This window comes from Orcinus orca, chromosome 3 (assembly GCF_937001465.1).
Source record: "Orcinus orca chromosome 3, mOrcOrc1.1, whole genome shotgun sequence".
Taxonomy (NCBI): Eukaryota; Metazoa; Chordata; class Mammalia; order Artiodactyla; family Delphinidae; genus Orcinus; species Orcinus orca.
Genome location: NC_064561.1, coordinates 11,741,138 through 11,755,044, shown reverse-complemented (window position 1 = coordinate 11,755,044; position 13,907 = coordinate 11,741,138). Strand labels below are relative to the sequence as shown.

Here is a 13,907-nt window from a genome sequence, read left to right as displayed (position 1 = left end):
GAGGTCCAATGTCTGGATTTGTGAGGGGCCAAGAAAAGGGTAAGGGAAGAGTGGGGTGGGGGGCGGGATGAAAACAGACCCTTGGCTCAAAGTCACTTTAAGTGGTTTTTTTGTTTGTTTGTTTTTGGCGGTACGCGGGCCTTTCACTGTTGTGGCCTCTTCCGTCGCGGAGCACAGGCTCCGGACGCGCAAGCTCAGCGGCCATGGCTCACGGGCCCAGCCGCTCTGCGGCATGTGGGACTCTTCCCGGACCAGGGCACGAACCCGTGTCCCCTGCATCGGCAGGCGGACTCTCAACCACTGCGCCACCAGAGAAGCCCTTGAAGTGGGTTTTGAAGCCTGCTGGGAATTCACTGTTGAGATTCTTCCTGATGCCTTCTCTGGTCCTGGCCTCCTGCTGCCCTCCTGCTGCCCTCTCTGAATTGAGTACCCATCATGGGCTCTGTCCTTAGAAGCTTCATCTAGACACCCGTCTGGGGCCTTGAAGCTGTGTTAATAAATAAATAAACCATCTTTGTGTCCTTTTTTAACCGGTCTTTGCTTGGGCTGTGCCCTTAAGTTCCCCTCACCACCACTGGAACCCAGCCCAGCCCGAGCGCGTTCGGTTACTTCCGAAGCGCTCCGTAGGTCGGAAACCTTTGGCCACGCCCCCTGTTTCCGAGTGTCTTCGGCTATCTCCGGAAACAGTCCGCATCTGTACAGGCGTTGGGCTAGTTCTCCCTACCCGAGAGAGTTAGTTCAGCTGTTGCCAGACGCTCTAGGCTACCACGGAAACCCCGGCTTTCAACTCCGGCTCCTTCTCGGCTCTCAGCTTGTTTCCTGAAAAGCGCAGCTTTCTGTCTGAGCCCCTCCCCCCAACCCTGCCGCCTCCATTTCCTGAGTTCTGGGCCACCTCACTCGTCCTCTGGAGCCGTCCATGCTTCGGCAGTTTCCGGAAGCTGGTGGTCGCCCCTAGATCTAAGTTCCCAGGGCCTCATTTGGGACCAAGCACCCTTGGTTCTTTCCAGAAACTTTCCGAAGTCTCGGGGCCCAGTCTCTGTTATGCCGGTCCAGGCGGAGCGCGCTCGGTCATTTCCGGAATCGCTCGGGCATCTCTGAGTCCAGCCGAGCCTAGCCGAGCCTAGCCGAGCCTAGCCGAGCCTAGCCGAGCCCAGCCTCGGAATTATTCATCTGACCCGATTATGTTCGGCTATTTCCGGAAATGATCGGCTATCTCGGGGCGCCCCACCCCCACCCCGTTACCCTCCAGTCCCGCGGGAGTACGTTCGGCTCTTTCCGGAAACATTCGAGCGTTCCCAGGCTCTGCCTCGGCCTCATTGCACCCTCCCGGCCCGAATACGCTCGGCCGTTTCCGCCGGGGGCGGGCCCGACCGTTCGGAACATCGGCGGCGGCGGAGGTGGGGATCCCGCGGCTGCGGCGACGGCGGCCGCGGTGGAGCCACGGGTCTGGCTCGGCTCTGCGTGACGGCGGCCGCGGCAGCAGCGGTGGCGGCCGCGACCAGGTAAGTCCGCGTTGGTCCGCGTGGCAGGCCGGTCTGGGGGTTCGGTCAGATGCGGGGCGCCCAGGCAGAGTGTGGGGCCACGGTGGAAGCCAGAATGCGAGCAGGGTTGCATCGGGCCCCGCGGGAATTGGGGGCCGCAGGGAGCGGGAGGCCTCTGGCTCGACCTGGCTGCGTTGCAGCCTTCCCCGGACGATGGGGGCGGAACGGGGGACCCTAGGGAGAGATAAGGGGTTGGAGCTGCGGCCCTGAATTGAGGGAGGCCCTGCCGGGAGTGGGGCATCGAGCAGTAATGAGGGGCGCCCAGGCATTGTGTGGGGCATAGTGGGGTGCAAGACGGTAGAGGGTCGACTCCACTTCCGGCCCCTGGGCTGGGCTGCGGGGTCCACGCAGGTCCGAGTGCGCGTCTGCACACGCGTGAGCGCGCAGGCCCTGAGTCCAGCCGCCAAGACCCCAGCCAGGCCTGGCCTCTCCACCCGCCTCTTGGATTCGGGGAGCGCTGGTTCCCAGGCGCGCACACCGCGGCGTGTGCAAACGTGTGCTCAGCTGGGCGCGGAGGCGGGCAGGCAAGCGGATTTAGGCGGTTTCCTGGACGTCCCCCTCGCTGGGCCTCAGTTTCCCCACCTGTAGAGTGGGGGTACAGGGGCCAGGGAGTGGGTAAGTTGGGGCGTCCTGGAATGTGGAGCTTGTGCTCCCTGCTTGGACACCTCTTGCTGCTCCCGTGGTTGAGGGATAAAGTCTGACCCTCTGCCTGGCACTCGAGGCCCTGCGTGGTCTGCGGCTTTCTTAAAGCCACCCTGAACTCTCGGCAAGCATTTCTTGCTGTCAAGTCTTTGCCTGTACTATTTCCTCTGGCCAGTGCCCCCTCCTCTCCTCTGGAGGACCCGCCCCTAGGAAAAGCACCGCCTACCACCCCCCAACCTCTCTGGAGGACTGAACCTGCAGGGCTGAGATTGAGAACGTGTCTGTGCTGGGCTGTGTCTCCCTGAGGCTGGGGGCTCCTAAGGAGTGATCATTGCCCCTGCATCCAGCAGCCTCCCTCTTGGCAGTTGTAGTGCCCTCCTTCCCTTCACCCTTTACTGGCTCCATGTCTACCCTGGGGCTAAGGTCCTCTTGGCCTCCCACCAACCCCCTTCTGTTTTGAGTACCTACTGTGGGCACCAAACTGAGCAATGTCTGGACACCGCCCCCCCCATTTCCTCCTCCCTTGCAGAGATCAGAGATCCATTTGTTTGGACTCACCTCTAGGCCTTTGCCTGTGCTAGGGCCTCTGCTTGGACCTCCTTTCCTACCGCCTTTTGCCCCTGATGCCTCCTTCTGTGCTCAGCTGGCCCAGTCTCTCCTCGGGGCTCCCACAGCACCCTGAGCATCACCCATTACACCCTACCCACTCTGGGTATAACTATCTGTCATGTGGCTGCTGCCTCCTCTCATCTATCCTGGGCCTTGTGAAGTTGGACGGATCTGAGTTTTTGAGTCCTGGCATCCTGGCCCATTGAGTTGTCCAACAAAGACCTCCCTGCTCTGAGCCTCAGATTCCCCATCTCTAACCGGGATGATGAAGAGCTTGTTTACTGAGCATGCAATATGACCGGGGCAGATGCTTTGGAGCTCTGCCCCCAACAACCCCAAAGGAGGGCTATTATTGTACCCATTTTACAGCTGGGTAAACTGAGGGGACAGGGACTGGCCCCCTGTTACCCAATGAGTCAGGGGATTCTAACCTGGTGTTTGGGCCCATCTCTGAGTTGGGGGTGGCAGGAGTCCAAACCGGCTGATGCTGCCCTGCCCCTCTCCCCTTAGGTCGGCGTCCCGAGCCGAGCATGGTGACAGCCTGTGCCCTCGGCCCCCTCGCCTGGCGCAGCTGGAAGAGCCGCCAGCCTCGGGAGCCGATGGCTCCCCACGCGAGGGAGTGAGCGGCCCAGCCCAGCCCTACGGATTGAGGGGGGACGCAGCGGCTGAGTGACCTGCGATCACGCTGCTGCCGACCCCCTCCCACCAGTTGACGAATGGTGGACCGAGCAACGAGTGACCCTTGTCAGGGTCGTGGAACAATGGTGGGAAGCAAGGCGTGAGCATCCCCTGTGGTCACCTGTAACTTCTTGGTGGAAATAGAGGTCTGAGTCCCCAAGCCCACCCAGCGGACCCTCCTGGCCCCCACCCCAGGCTGATGGGGCCACTGGGGCCCCAAGCAGCCACTTGACCATCCATACCCCACCCTGCCCAGCCATGGCTGGCGCCGAGGGCTTCCAATACCGTGCGTTGTACCCGTTCTGCCGGGAGCGGCCGGAGGACCTGGAGCTGCTGCCGGGCGACGTGCTGGTGGTGAGCAGGGCAGCCCTGCAGGCGCTGGGCGTGGCCGAGGGCAGCGAGCGCTGCCCACAGAGCGTGGGCTGGATGCCTGGCCTCAATGAGCGTACACGGCAGCGCGGCGACTTCCCTGGCACCTATGTTGAGTTCCTAGGGCCTGTGACCCTGGCCCGGCCTGGGCCTCGCCCACGTGGCCCACGCCCACTGCCTGCCAGGCCCCGAGATGGGCCCCCTGAGCCAGGTGAGCAACAGGTAGGGGCCCTGGCAGGGCTGGGGAAAAGGGGGAGTGCCCTCAGACCCTCAGTTTCCTCTTCTCTCCCATGAGGCAATGGTGCTTCTTCCAGGAGAGGAGGGATAAGGACATTTGGTTGGTCAGCAAATGTTGATTACACTGCCGTCAAGGGCTGGATGCAGTTCATGGCACTGGGCACCGAGTGGTGGACACAAGGCCTGGCCCTGCCCTCATGGAGCTTCTGGTTCAAGAAGTGACGAGAACGTGATTAGGGAATGACAGATGCTGTGAGGAAGGAGCCTCTCAGGAGAGATGGGGGTAAAGGGCTCCGGGCAGCAGGTACAGCGAGGACAAAAGCCCTGAGGTGGGAATGTCATGACGGGTTCAGGGAACAAGCCGTCAGGTAGAGCAGAGTGAGAAAAGGGGCAGGGTCCTCACCTCAAGGACTTCGTGGGATTGATTTTGAAGACAATAGGGAGTGTCCAGTAAGATTCAGGGGCTCAATTTAGCTTCATCTTGTGATTTGCAGACAAAGAGTGTCCTGGGAGTGGAGAATCAGGGCACCGAACATACGCTGCAATTGCTGCGTGCTGGGCTGTATGCTGGGCAGGGTGTGTGGGTTCCAACCAGGGAAACCGAGGCTCAGCTTGTGGGGAGGAGGCTGACGAGTGCTGAGCACCCGGCGTGGTCTGCTCCAACCCTCACAGCTGCCCAGTGAGGCCCTGTGTACAGATGTGGAGACCAAGGTGCAAGGGGGTCGAACCATTCGCTCAGGGGCAGTCACCCAGTGAAGGCCAAAGCCCCTGGGAGGCACTGTGGCCCCACCCGATGGCCTGCCTGGTCTTGTGCCCGAGGGACACTGATGCCCAGAGAGGGTCAGGCCAGAGTCCCACAGCGTGGGGTGGAATGGCGGGGTGCTGAGGCAGCACGGTTGCTGGCTTGGGCTTCGCAGCATCTGGCGTCTCCAGGGCCGGGGCCTGCGTCCCGCCTCGGCCTGGAGGAGCAGGAGGCGGCCCCATCCGGGCTCCCAGCCAGAATCTGCCTCTCCCCCTGGTAACAGCCGCCTCCCTCCTGTGCCTGGCCTGGGTCCAGACACCACACACATCCCCACTCCGGGCGGCCACCCAGCCCCACCCTCCAAATCTTCCAGGACTATGTGACATCGGCTAGGACCAGCCCTCTCCAGGCCTCAGTCTCCTCATCTGGAAATGGGGGGTACTAGTCCTTTTGTTCAAGCCCTGACCCTCCGGGATCCTGGGACCACTAGGCAGCAGGCTGCAGCTGCCTGCCTTCCCTCCATTCAACTCCACACAGGGAGCTGCGTGCCGAACCCTGATGTCACCTGCGCCCCCGTCTGGCTGTGCACCCACGGGGAGGTTGCTCCCTCCCTGAGCCTCAGTTCCTCATCCGTAAAATGGGGATAATGCCTATTCTGATGGGACCTCCCTCCATGCTTTGCAAACTGGTCACAGGCAAATTTCAAAGTTGAATTTCAGAGCCCCCTTACCAGCTGGGATGTCACCCACCTCCCCTTGTTCCCTCACTTTTTTTTTTTTTTTTTTTCATTTTCGACACAGCTGGGCCTTTCTTCAGCTCAAGGCACCACCTGGCCCATCATTCAGGGAGGCCCCGCAGGCCCCGGCTTGCTCCTGCTGTGTGCCAGGGCGTCCCCGCCAAGGGCCAAAGCTGCATCCAATGGTGGCCTTGCAGGCAGAGTGCGCCGGAGCACAAAAGGCTGGGTGGGGCAGAAACATGGGGCTGGGGGTGGGGTGGGGTTGGGACATGGAAGGAGGTCAGCATTTTTAAAAGGGGGGAATTTTTTTTTTTTAAAAGCAAAATGACTTAGAAAATGGAGAAAGGTCCTTGGAATGAGGTGTTCTGATCCAGCTGGGATATTTTCCTTTTACTCTCTTCAACCACTTTGTTGTTCCCACTGAGAAAGGAGAGATGATTCCATCGACCAGTTTCTCAGTTGAGGAATCTGAGGCACAGAGAGGGTGGGTCCTGTGCCTGAGGTTGCACAGCAAGCAATGGCAGAGCCCTAAACCTGCCGTATGAGTGTCCTGTGGCTGCTGTAATGAACTACCATAAACTGGTGGCTTCAAACAACAGGAGTTTATTCTCTCATGGTTCCGGAGACCAGAAGTCCAAAATCAAGGTGTGGGCAGGGCTGTGCTCTGTCCAGAGGCTTTAGGGGAGGATCTTTCCTTGCTTCTTCCAGCTTCTGGGGGTTCCAGGTGTACCTTGGCTTGTGGCCACATCACCCCAATCTCTGCCTCTCTCTTCATATGGCCTCTTATAAAGACACCAGTCATTGGATTTAGGGATCTCATCTTGAAATCCTTACCTTAATTATATCCGCAAAGACCCTATTTCCAAGTAAGGTCACAGTCACAGGTACCAGAGATTAGGAAGTGGACATACCATTTGGGAGGACACTAGTCAGCCAACTATATCTGGCCTCTGTAGTTGGGTGAATTGATATTTTAACCTAGAAAATCGTTTCCCACTAATTCAGCCCTCCCAGCCCCACCAGCTGGGCCTTCTGTCCGCCCCCCGCCCCCAGAGTGGTGGTCCAGATGCCAAGCACTTGGGCTGAGATGCAGCAGGCAAAGAGAGGGGCCCAGGTCCTTCTAGGGACCCTGCCAACATTCTTTCCCCTCCTGCCAGGCCTCACACTCCCTGACCTACCCGAGCAGTTCTCCCCGCCTGATGTGGCTCCCCCTATCCTGGTGAAACTTGTGGAGGCCATTGAGCGGACAGGTGAGCCTCGGCCTGGCTGCAACCCCTGGATTCTGCTTGCTTGCCTCTGGTGATGGGCAGCTCATCTCCCTCACAGGGCTGCTGGGCTCACTCTGTATGGGAAGTGTTTTGAGTCTGGATGTCCTGGGCCTCCATATTGAGTTGGGGAAGGAGTAACTCCCAGGGGAATGTAGACCCCATCATTGCATGTGCCGTGCCCTCTGCCACCATTTCCCTCCCCTCCCCCTGTTCTTACCTCTGGGAGGTTAGTAGCCACCCCAGACCCCACACGGGGGTCGAGGCAGCATTTGAGAGCTGGCCTTGCCACGTGGGGTGGCACTGACTTACCCCATCCCCTTCCCCACAGGGCTAGACAGCTACAGGCCTGAGGCACCCGCCGCGCGCACAGGTGAGGGAAAGCTTCAGTGGGCAAGAGTGGGAGAGGAACCTGCCCTAGACGGATGATGTCCCCTCCCTGCACCCGTCTTGGATCGATGTATCCCCCTTGCACCCGCAGACTGGTCGCTGAACGATATGGAGCAGTGGGACGCTGCAGCCCTAACAGATGGCGTGAAGGGCTTCCTGCTGGCGCTGCCCGCACCCCTTGTGACACCCGAGGCCGCGGCTGAGGCATACCGAGCCCTGCGGGGTGAGTCTGGCAGGAATCCCGGACTGAGAAGGGCGCTGGGGCGGGCGGGTGCCGGCCCTGGCTCACCTTCCCCTGGCCGTCTGTCCGCAGAGGCCGCGGGGCCCGTGGGGCCAGCGCTGGAGCCCCCGACGCTGCCGCTGCACAGCGCGCTCACACTGCGCTTCCTGCTCCAGCACCTGGGCCGGGTGGCCCGGCGCGCCCCAGCCCTGGGCCCAGCTGTGCGTGCCCTGAGCACCGCCTTCGGGCCGCTGCTGCTGCGGGCGCCGTCGCCTTCGCCGCCGCCAGGGGGCGCTCCCGACGGGTGAGAGGCCGGGGCTGGGGAGGCGGGGCTGAGCCGGAGCAAAAAGGGGTGGGGCTTTAGATGGAGGAAGGGCTGGAGACGTAGCCAGGGTGGGGGTCTAGACGATGAGAAAGGAGTGTGGACGGGGCCCAGCGGGGGAAGAGGCCAGAGCTGTCATGATGGGCGAGCTAGGAAAGATAACAAGGGGTGGGACTTGAGGTCCAGGAAGACTCTAGCAGGGCTTGGAACAAGGCGATGAGGCCTAGACCGGAGGGCCGGCACTTGGGTGGTGTCTGTACCTTCCTTCACATGCTGACTCCTGTTGTTTGTTGTATGAATACTTACTGGGAGCTAACTGCATATACATAAACAGTAGTGGGTCTCGCACACCAGCTTGCGTCACCTACTCTTCTTCCCCTCGCATGCTTTCACGTAGACCCCCCTGCCAGACGCACATGCACATGCAGGGCCCTGTGCACACCAGGCCCTACCCAGCGCTCACGACACGTCCCTTCCCCCTAGGACTGAGGCCACCCCCGACTTCCCTACGCTTCTGGTGGAGAAGTTGCTTCAGGAACATCTGGAGGAACAGGAGATTGCGCCCCCAGGTGACCTCCACCCCCTTTTATTAGCTCCTATCATTGGGGACCAAGGATGCTGACTCGGAGCCCTGCCAGCATCGGCAGGCTTGGTCGCAGTGGGAGCTGGCCACGGTATACAACTGGTGTTCAGTGTGCGTTTGTTTTCCTGTCCCCCAGCACTGCCGCCAAAACCCCCCAAGGCAAAGCCAGCCCCCACAGGCCTGGCCAATGGGGGCAACCCGCCCTCCCTGCAGGATGCTGAGTGGTACTGGGGTGACATCTCCAGGTAGGGTTGTGGGGTGGAGCCACGTGGTGGGCAAAGCCTGAGGGGTCGGGTCTCCCAGTGGGCAGCCCCAGTCCTGGCTGTCTCCACAGGGAGGAGGTAAATGAGAAACTGCGGGACACACCTGATGGCACCTTTCTGGTCCGAGATGCATCTAGCAAGATCCAGGGGGAGTACACGCTGACCCTCAGGTGGGGGCCTGTCCCTTCAGGAAGACCAGGGGTGAGCGGTGGGAGGGAGAACACCCAGGTCAGAGGACTGGGGGTCGCACAGCCAGTGGGACGTTGCTGGGTCTGGCGGATGCTGCTGGTTGCTGACACCCCCTCTCACCCGCCCCTAGGAAAGGTGGGAACAACAAACTGATCAAGGTCTTCCACCGAGACGGGCACTACGGCTTTTCGGAGCCACTCACCTTCTGCTCTGTCGTGGACCTCATCACCCACTACCGCCACGAGTCGCTGGCTCAGTACAACGCCAAGCTGGACACGCGGCTCCTCTACCCGGTGTCCAAGTACCAGCAGGTGCAGGGCTGGGGCGGGAGCTGGGGGCGGTGGGGGTGGGGGTGCCTGGCCGGCCCTGGGCCTGTTTCCCAGGTAGCTTCCCTGACGGCACCGGGTATCCCCAGGACCAGATCGTCAAGGAGGACAGTGTGGAAGCAGTGGGCGCCCAGCTCAAGGTCTACCACCAGCAGTACCAGGACAAGAGCCGCGAGTATGACCAGCTCTACGAGGAGTACACACGCACCTCCCAGGTACCGCGGGCCAGCGCACCCCGGGAGACCCAGGCACGGAGGGGCAGTGCCAAGGCCACAGGGACAGACGTCCACTTCTAGGTCACAGCAGGCTCTTACAACCAGGGACCACCCTAAAAACATAGAAATCAATGTATGTGGTTCTAAAAAGAACAAAAAACCAAAACGGATGAAGAGGCACCAACCAGCCTCCCAGGAGCGGCTGAGCTGTGGGAGATGTCTTGGTTGAGCCTCTGGGCCTCAGTCTCCCCATCTGGAAACTGGAACCGTGAGTCTTAATTACTTCTCCATCCCCTTCAACCTGGATGTTATTCAAAATGATAATAACCACCTGACAAAGAGTTGCCTAAGACAAAGGTTCGGGAGGTCATGGAAAAGAGCAGTGTCTTTTAAAAACAAGGAAGTGGGGGGAGGTTTTGTTACTCAAGGACTGTGTTAATAAATTTCTTTTGTAAGTTGAGATGCAACTTATTCAGATAGAACATCCCATCTCGAGCAGGGAATTTCTCTGTCTCCCCTGTAGTCCCTGAGCAGTTTCTGTCTTGTCCCCTTTCTAGTGATGGGTCACCTGAGGTTCTAAGTAGACAAGATACCTGTCTGGGATCAATTAGGAACATCATGACCGTGGAAATGGCTTAGGCCCCCTGAGCCTCAGTTTCCCCATTAATAGTTCTGACTTTGTAGGAGGCTCTTGGGAGGTTTTATGAGATGATGCATGGAAGGTGCTTGGTGCAGCATCTACTCTGAGAAGGAGCCCCATGAATTGTAGCAACTAGATTTATCATTAATTCTCAGCCGTGCTCACAGACCCAGGTATTTTTTAAGGTGCCTAAAGGAGGATCTAAAGGAAGAGGGGGTTTGGGGAGTGTGGGGTTTGAAGGCTGAATAGGAGTTCGTTTGGTGAAGGAGGGGCTAGAGGAACGATGCACGTGGTGGAGGGAACAGCTTGAGCAAAGTCTCCATATCAGGTTGGGATCTGCCTTTATCCCTCACGAGGGACTTGGATGGAGTCCCAGGAGGTGCTTAGATTTACCCCCTCCTCCAGGAACTGCAGATGAAGCGCACAGCCATTGAGGCCTTCAATGAGACTATCAAGATCTTTGAAGAGCAGGGCCAGACACAGGAGAAGTGCAGCAAGGAATATCTGGAGCGCTTCCGGCGTGAGGGCAATGAGAAAGAGATGCAGAGGTGAGTCTGGTTCCTCTGCCCTGCCCTACTGCACCTTGATCTGACACAGCGCAAGTGGGGAAAGAACGGAAACAGAGAGGGCAGCCTGGGTTTCAGGGGAAGAGAGGGTCAGTTGAAATGGGCTTTGAAGGATGAATAGGAGTTTGCCAGAAAGAGCAATCAGGGAAACAGCATGTCCAAAGGCTTAGATACTAGGAGCCATCTGAGGCCTCTGAGCCACTCCTCCCACAGGATCCTGCTGAACTCAGAGCGACTTAAGTCTCGCATTGCTGAGATCCACGAGAGCCGCACAAAGCTGGAACAGGAGCTGCGGGCACAGGCCTCCGACAACCGAGAGATTGACAAGCGCATGAACAGCCTCAAGCCAGACCTCATGCAGCTGCGCAAGATCAGAGACCAGTACCTCGTGTGAGTGCCTGGCTCTGCGCTCACCCGTGGATCCCCCCGTTAGTGCAGGGGCACCTGGCGAGGTGACCTCTGCATGCGTCTCACTCTTGCTTTCTCCACCAACTAGCCCTACCTGGTCCCCTAGCCCCCTCGTCTGTCCGCCAGCCCCTTCCCTCTGGATCAGGCCCCTCCCAGCCCCCTCAGAAGGGCTCCCTGTGCGGCGGCCTCAGCCTCAGTTGTGGAATGGGAACACTGCTCTCACAAGGCCAGGTCATTGGGAGCCTCCGACAGGGTCCACTCCATGAATGCCAACTGTGCCACCCAGCACACGGTGCCCAGCCTGAGCCCAAGATCCCTCCTCTGCCCACTGACCCACTGAGGACTTCATCAGGGGCTTCCTTCTTCCGCCTGGGTCTTTGACGCTCACGTGCACCTGTTGTGTGCCAAGCACCGTGCACATATTAGCTCACTTGGTCCTTTCAAAGTCCTTTGTAAATCTGCCCTGTGCAAAGGTGCACCACCGTGTAGTCCCCAGGACTGAGCCTCTGATAGTCATAAGACCTTGCCATGATGGTACAATCCAGAGTCTCAAAAAGTGTTAACAGAAACATAATAAATAGGGGGGTTCCCTGGCAGAGCTTGGGGAGTCCACCTGGGTTCAAGTGATCCTTGGCCAGGCCAAGGCTGACCCCTTGTGGCAACCAGGGGTATCACACCCAGAACCTGCACTTGTCAGCCCTTGCCTCCAACCAGGCTGGCCTGGCCCATGGTGGCTCGCCTTGCCTGTGTTGCAGCTGCTGTTCCCCTACCAACAGAGCAGCAGGAGCCCACCTTTCCTCTTCCCCCCAGGTGGCTCACTCAGAAAGGTGCCCGGCAGAAGAAAATCAATGAATGGTTGGGGATCAAGAACGAGACTGAGGAGTGAGTGACCAATTTGTGGTGGGGGGGAGGGGTTGTCCCAGGGGAGGGGCCATTTTTGGTGGGCTTTGCAGAATGAGTAGGAGTTCACCAGGGAGGGACAGTTGTCCAGGTGGCAGGGGGACCTTGGAGGCTAACGAGTAAGCGACCAGGGCTCCTCCCTGCCTCCCCCACAGCCAGTACTCACTGATGGAGGATGAAGATGATCTCCCCCACCACGAGGAACGCACATGGTATGTAGGCAAGATCAACCGCACCCAAGCTGAGGAAATGCTGAGTGGCAAGCGAGATGGCACCTTCCTCATCCGTGAAAGCAGCCAGCGGGGCTGCTATGCCTGTTCTGTGGTGTGAGTGCCTGGCAAGGGAACGGCGAGTGGACTGAAGGTGGGGAGGAGGGATCCGCCCATTCCTTCCGAGAGCTCTCATTGAGTGCCAACTGTATGTTAGGCCTCGGGAAGACAGGAAGAAGCCCTGGATTCTTGGGGACGGGGGAGGAAGCTGGGACGGTACCAAAGCAGGAGATGGCGGGGTCTGGACCGGGTCGGCATCCAGCATCCAGGAAAGGGGGAAATATACGTCCCAGGCAGGGTCACCTGACAGGAATAGGGGGGCGGGGCTGGGAGAGCCTGGTGGGGGACCATCTGACCCACCCCTTCGCCTGCACCCACAGGGTGGACGGCGACACCAAACACTGCGTCATCTACCGCACAGCCACGGGCTTTGGCTTCGCAGAACCCTACAACTTGTATGGGTCGCTGAAGGAGCTGGTGCTGCACTACCAGCACGCCTCGCTGGTGCAGCACAACGACGCGCTCACCGTCACACTTGCCCATCCTGTGCGCGCCCCGGGCCCCGGGCCCCCACCTGCCACCCGCTGAGCTCTGAGCAGGAGAACTGGCCCAGCTGGGGTGGCAGCTACATCCGCGGTCTCCATCTTTTTGAACCTGTCTCTTCTTTCTTGGGTTTTCTCCATCTCTCTCGTCTTTGTGAATGTCTCCAGGTCTATCTGTTTTTCTCTTTAGCTCTCTGCAATTCTGTCTCTCTCAGGTTCTCCTCCATGTCTGCCTGTCTCTCCATCTCTCTGAGTCTCTGTGCATCTCCCGCTGTCACACTTCGTCTCTTTCTAGCTCCATCTGTCCTCTCTTTCCCTCTTGGTCTCTTTCCCTCTATTGTGGGGGTCCCGCCTCCCCCGCTCCATCCCCCTTCCCCCACCGGCACTGCCCTCCCTGCAGCTCTGGCCACCCACACCCCTGTGCCCTGCCCCTGACAGGCCCCTGGGGTCCCCAAAGCCCCACCTTGGCTGCACCTGCCATGTTTACAGAGGCCTCCGGGCTGTGCGGCCCCGACCTGGGTACCCCGATTTTTAAGCCATAGACCTGGGATCAGGGCAGGAAGGAACTTTGGCCACTTCCAAGAACCTCATCCATGACGTTTGGGGCCAGGCGGGACCTGCCCCACAGACCCCAACTTCCCCTTCAAATCCTGAAGTGAAACCCAGTTAACACCACAATGGGGCTGCTGCCAAGAAGTAACCCCAAAAAAGAAAATAAGTAAAAATAAACTCATGAGCTGACCCCAGGCCTCCCAGGAATTGAGGCCACCAGCACCTCTGGGGCAGCCGACACGCAGCGCTGCCCACAGCACCTCTACGCGATGCAGGCTCAAGGCTTCTCAATCATGTCGGGCTCTGATTTTGTTTTTCCTTGACTGTACGTAAAGCCCTCTTTTCTCTCCTCTTTGGGACGAGAGCCCTGGTTTTCTATGCCGCCCACGGACCCCCACCCCACCCCACCTCCTGCCTGCCTGGCCAGGCTGGCAGGCGGGTTTTGTATGGTACGTTGATACTGATGTGGATATAAAACATTGAACTTGATGAATGCTTCTGTCTTTGGTGACAGGTTTCTTTAGCTCCGGGCTGCCAAATGAGGGCTGACAACCCCTGCCTCCTCCCCACCTCCACCCCCACAACCCCAGTTTATTTTTTTTATTATTTTTTATTTTATTTTATTTATTTTTTGCCTGCGTTGGGTCTTCGTTGCTGCGTGCGGGCTTTCTCTAGCTGCGGCGAGCAGGGGCTGCTCTTCGTT

At 59.1% G+C, this 13,907-nt stretch overlaps 1 protein-coding gene across 2 annotated transcripts; it reads left to right on the top strand.

The window, feature by feature from the left end:
- Nucleotides 1–1,345: 1,345 nt before the first annotated feature.
- PIK3R2 (phosphoinositide-3-kinase regulatory subunit 2) lies at nt 1,346–13,693 on the top strand. Of its 2 annotated transcripts, none has more exons than XM_004277554.4 (16): nt 1,346–1,502; nt 3,303–4,050; nt 6,712–6,804; nt 7,151–7,192; nt 7,301–7,432; nt 7,523–7,733; nt 8,235–8,320; nt 8,471–8,579; nt 8,669–8,767; nt 8,917–9,097; nt 9,202–9,327; nt 10,373–10,515; nt 10,747–10,923; nt 11,752–11,823; nt 11,997–12,167; nt 12,491–13,693. In XM_004277554.4, exons 2-16 carry the CDS (start codon nt 3,729–3,731, stop codon nt 12,696–12,698), a joined length of 2,172 nt encoding a protein of 723 aa, XP_004277602.1. In that variant the 5' UTR covers nt 1,346–1,502; nt 3,303–3,728; the 3' UTR covers nt 12,699–13,693. The 2 variants fall into 2 exon arrangements, with proteins under 2 accessions (XP_004277602.1, XP_033257342.1); XM_033401451.2 differs by having other exon boundaries at nt 11,973–12,167.
- Nucleotides 13,694–13,907: the final 214 nt, after the last annotated feature.